At 42.1% G+C, this 5110-nt stretch overlaps 1 protein-coding gene and 1 pseudogene across 1 annotated transcript; one reads left to right on the top strand and one right to left on the bottom strand.

Annotated features, from left to right (window-relative positions):
* Positions 1 to 26: 26 nt before the first annotated feature.
* On the bottom strand, positions 27 to 1093 carry LOC119882041. The gene is made up of 2 exons (XM_038692057.1): positions 417 to 1093; positions 27 to 260 (listed from the first exon to the last, which is right to left on the bottom strand). Exons 1-2 carry the CDS (start codon positions 1056 to 1058, stop codon positions 90 to 92), a joined length of 813 nt encoding a protein of 270 aa, XP_038547985.1. The 5' UTR covers positions 1059 to 1093; the 3' UTR covers positions 27 to 89.
* A 667-nt stretch (positions 1094 to 1760) lies between these two features.
* On the top strand, positions 1761 to 4510 carry LOC119882040 (annotated as a pseudogene).
* Positions 4511 to 5110: the final 600 nt, after the last annotated feature.

Below are 5110 nucleotides of genomic sequence, written 5' to 3'. Positions count from 1 at the left end.
GTACCAGCTATTGGTGCAAAACATTGATTATACAGGTACTGTGACCCGGTCACAAGAAGTGACAGTATGGGCTGGCACACACTTTAAGATTATTCACCAAAATAAAAGAGATAACTTATAGCATTTAATGTTTGCTCTTTTCTCACCTTTTCAGTGGTCAGATCATACGTTTCAGGTGGTTGTGGCATTGCATTTCTCAAATCAGCACCTTGGACACTCAAGTGATCTCTCCTCAACAATGATGCCACCTGGTGGAATGACTGTTGAAAAGCAATGTATGCAAATTAAGTATACAAAATGATTTGATTCTTGTGGTATTTGACAATTGCAGTTTTTGTACTATTGTCCACAATAATAACAACAGGCATAACAATTGAGATTGTGACACATGGGAGAAATTATGTATAAGTACGTGCCTTCATCCTGTGTGACAGCGCTTTATCCAAAAGTCTCTTTCGAGCTGCCAGCATTGAATTAGTGGCTGGAGACGGTGTGACCCTCCTCCTCATGTATGCTCCAGAAGCTGTTATTGTGGAAGACACAGCACCTGTCTCTGCCCTTGTTACAGAGGACTGGGGACTTCTTCGTTGGCTGTTCTGTGCAAGGGAGGTGACACTAACAATCTGGATGTCATTTTCTTCCTTATCTCCCTCATGTTGCTGTTCTAGCCTGGTACCTCCACAGATCTCCCCAGATCCAGAAGGCTTTGCACCAGTATCCGGATTTGTGGAAGTCTGTTTGGCAAAGTTTGCAGGTGCTGTAAAGCCAGGATGGTGAGATGCCTCCCGCATAAGGTTTTGGAGATGAATGTTACTCCAGTTCTCTTGTATTGGGCCAGATCGAGGCTGCACTTGTGCTGATGATGTGCTGCTTCCAGCCTCCACAGGTCTAACCCTCCCTGGCGGCCTCCCTTGAAACTCCCTCAGGAACAGGTAGATGGCCTGGGCAGACACCTTGATGTTCTCCAGCTCCAGCACAGCTTTGATCTTACGGAAACTCAGACCAGCCTTCCGCAGCTCCACTACTTTGTGCTTGGCGGCATCATCCAGCCGGCCCATGATCTCTCACTCCAGAGGGACTCTGTGAGTTTGGCTGTTAATCTTTAGAGGATTAATAAAATAACAAAAAACTGTAACTAAGACGTGGTGTGTGTTTAATACTGAGAAATAAATGTAAACAATGTGAATCCCCCCCGGACTTCTGTGTGATGTGAAAACACCAGTGATGCAGCAGTGTATTGCTGCCACATAACGAAAAAAACAAACAGCTCAGTTATAACAAGAGTTATTATTGATCTTTCCAGTTATAACAAAAAACGTTTCTCCTTATTACAACATGTTACTTTATCACACAACCTATCTCAGTAAAGCAAAATAATTAAAATATATACGTTACCAATCCTCACATGAAAAAACTTGAATAGTTATACATTGGATTGGTGAAACATATTTGTCGTGTGGTTGGAGGAATACGCTGCAGTAACCTGGTATTAACTTCATCTGTAACTAATAGCAGAGCTAGTTAGCTAACACCGAAGGCTCTAGCTAACACAGTAACGGTTAACATATTAAAGTGCTCACCTTTGCGAAACCGCCTCGACAAGAGGGAAGAGATTGGTGTTTCCTATTTGGTTAAATCATATCACGTACCATGATTAAACATTTCGTATTTGAATAGCTACGATGTAGTCACACACTCACATTTTTATTGACAACATAAATAAACAAATGAGTTGTAAGTGGCGCTGAGGTAGACGTAACTTCCGCTTTGTCGTCATCACCGAGCGACGTTTCCTCTGGCAGCAAGTGGCTGGAACGAAATCACCGCGTTTGAAAGAAATGTAAGTTTACCCTTTTACTGAAGTGCAGCCGAGCTGGTTTTAAATTCCAGTACACATTTGTGTAACATGCCGACGTTTGCGTCAGATTTAATAGCCGTTTGTGAACTAAATGAATAGAGTAGTGAGTTATAAAGAGGAGCTCGCTCGTTGTTTTGAGGAGTCAGTATCGAAATCAATGGCGGCGGATTTCTGTTCGAGATCACAGTTGTTGGGAGTGAAGTTTACTAGTCGGTGATGTTTCAGCAATAACGGCGGTAATATTAAATTATATATGCAGTCACTACAATAACATTAAAGCCACCGACATTTTTTAAAAGTCAAAAAGTTGTCAGTCATGTAATTCTTGCAGTATTACGGCGTTTTACCTCCGATTTGTTCAGAATGTGTTAACGTTACGCTTTGTGTTTAGTCTCAGCTGGAAGTTCACACTCTAAACACCATAGTTTCCTCGATAACTTACTCCCTTTTGGTTTTGAAGTCGTTTATGATATTTATAGTAACGAATACATTGCTGGATCATGTTCAGTTACATTGGGTCAGAAACAATATTTCAATAGTTGACAGGCAATTTGTGGCCAACACGTTTGATAATTGAGTAACTTTAATCTTTTTAGTTGCCCAACATCTCATTTAAAGTTGACTGCAGCTTCTCTAAAGTTTTGTTTCTGAAGCAAATCCTGTTTGGATCCCAGTAGTTTAAATATCTTTCCGTTTTGGAGTTTTGGTTGGACAAAATAGCACTTTGAAGACGAAGATTTGATTTCCACGCTTTAAATGGCCCTACAAAGAGAGGTGGGGCCCTTAGCCTGGTTAGCTTGGACTCTTCACTGTTTTCTGACATTTTATAGACCAAATGATTAGTCAGAAATATTATCCACAGATTAATTGACATAATTTGTACTTGCAGCCCTAAACCATTCACAACTTCTATGATAACAGCTGCTTTCCTCTTGACTTTAGGGCACCATCCCCCACAAAGCGAAGGAGGAGGAGAAAAACAAAAGACAGAGGCAAAGAAAAAACTGGTACCAAGGACGGAGACAAGGAGAGACGGGAGAAAGTAAAAAGACGCCGCAGCGCTTCCACTGGCAGTAGCAGCAGCAGGTTTGTTTTCTAAGTTACCTCCTTATGTAATTATCTGTTTTTGTTAGTGACAAATCAGTCTTAAATACGTGTGTTTTCTAACCGAACGTGTATCCCCCCCACTTTGCTTTGACCAGGTCCAGATCTAGCTCCACTTCAAGCAGCAGCTCTGGTTCGAGCTCCGGTTCCTCAAGTGGATCCAGCTCATCTGGTTCTAGCCGCTCGGGTTCTTCAGCTCTCGTTCCTCCTCCTCTTCAAGCTCGTCAGGCTCCCCCAGCCCCAGCCGTAGACGCCATGACAACCGCCGCCGCTCCCGCTCAGCGTAACTCCTCCTACCATCTAATGCAGCTACATGATATTTTTACACTCTGGTGTCTTGTATTTTCACTTGTCTGAATCATGATGACGTTAATCAGTGTTTTGTTTGTGATCTTGCAGGTCCAAAACACAGAAGAGGGGAGATGATAAGGAGCGAAGGAAAAGAAGCCCAAGTCCAAAACCAACTAAAGTTCATTTAGGGCGGCTGACCAGGAATGTCACCAAGGTCAGCTGAGAAGTTAAGCCTTTTTACTGCAGAACACATGAATATGATTTAACATGATTTGAGATTATAGCACTAGCTCAAAAACGTCATGTTGGGTAGATGAGAACATCCACATTCCTAATGTCAAACTGGAATTGTAGAAAGTGAAAAATAATAAAGGAAGAATTTTTGAGATAATGTTATGTTAATTCATTATGACTATGGTCCAGTAAACAGGCTTTTAATTTCCTTATTGTTGTCGGCAGTCAATTTTATGTAGTATTAATTCGATAATTTTGCACATAAACAATAACAACATAACTCCTCAGATAATTAAAGTTTTCTGATAACATGGTTCTGACGCTTTGTGTCTTTTTTTTTGCACAGGACCACATCCAGGAGATCTTTTCCACTTATGGAAAAATCAAAATGGTCGAAATGCCAGTAGACAGGAACCACCCTCATCTGTCCAGGGCTACGCTTATGTTGAGTTTGAGACTTCTGACGAGGCCCAGAAAGCCCTCAAACACATGGACGGAGGTAGGCCAGAGTGTTCTGTTGCCTCTGTTTTGCAGGATTACTCTGTGCATACGTGTTGGATAACTTTCTGTGATGACTTTGTTATTGATAGGTCAGATTGACGGACAGGAAATCACTGCATCTGCCGTGCTGACTCAACGGGTCCGTCCTCCACCTCGTAGACCATCTCCCCTCGTAAATGCCCCCGCCACCACCTATTGGCGTCGCAGTCCACCGCGCATGAGGAGAATGGTACATTAAATGAGTTTCAGTCAGTAACATATGTCCATGTGCATTTGATTTCCCACTACTGTTGTATATATGTGAATATATGCATATGTTCTTTGGTTCAGACCATGCGGTCTGCTCATTCTTCCTGCCTTCCAATGCAATTATTGTTGTCCTTGCAGGTCCCGCTCCCCAAGGAGGCGGTCCCCAGCACCGCCGTCGCTCTCGCTCCAGATCTCCTGGTCGCAGGCGTCACCGCTCTCGTTCCAGCTCTAACTCCTCCAGATAGATGTTTCTTGCCTCCTGATACAAAGTGATCTCTTAGATTGATTGGAGTTCCTGCTTTCCCAGGTCTTATGGACTCACCCAGAAATAAACCAACTGCGTTGTAGCCAACATAAACATCTGCCTGCATGTAAAGTGGAGAGTGTTTTTATTTTTGTGTGTGCAAATGTGAATTTCTCTTCATGTTTTGTTTTTGTTGATTCTGAATCTGCCTCGTATTTCTGTTGTTTAAGTTTAGGCTCCCTGAAATCTACATGTATTTCTTTTCAGTGTGACTTGTTTTTTACATGTACTGAATTTTTTAGACATTTTGAAAAATAAAAATGCTGAACACCGCACAGTATGTAAGCTCAGTTGAAAAGATGAAAAGTCTGAAAGGCCTTCGCTGTTAAGCTTCTTGGCTCAGTGCCTGCCAGCTTCGTTTTGCTCAACATACCCTTACATAATCTATGGAGAACATGTTAACGTGGTGTCTGCCTTACATGAAATGAAGTTAACCAAATACCTAGACACATGTGCACACAATTCAGGAACAACACCATAATCCCTGATGTGTGTGCCCTCGTAGAGGGTACTGTAGATTGAGATGAGATCTGTGGAAAATGGTACACATTAACTTATATGAATGGTTT

The sequence above is a fragment of the Micropterus salmoides genome, unplaced genomic scaffold, assembly GCF_014851395.1.
Source record: "Micropterus salmoides isolate LMB-PRFRI ecotype aquatic unplaced genomic scaffold, ASM1485139v1 Ms_hic_scaffold_2854, whole genome shotgun sequence".
In the NCBI taxonomy this organism is placed as follows: Eukaryota; Metazoa; Chordata; class Actinopteri; order Centrarchiformes; family Centrarchidae; genus Micropterus; species Micropterus salmoides.
Note: the sequence above shows the minus strand (reverse complement) of the source record. Positions and strands in the feature narration are given on the sequence as shown.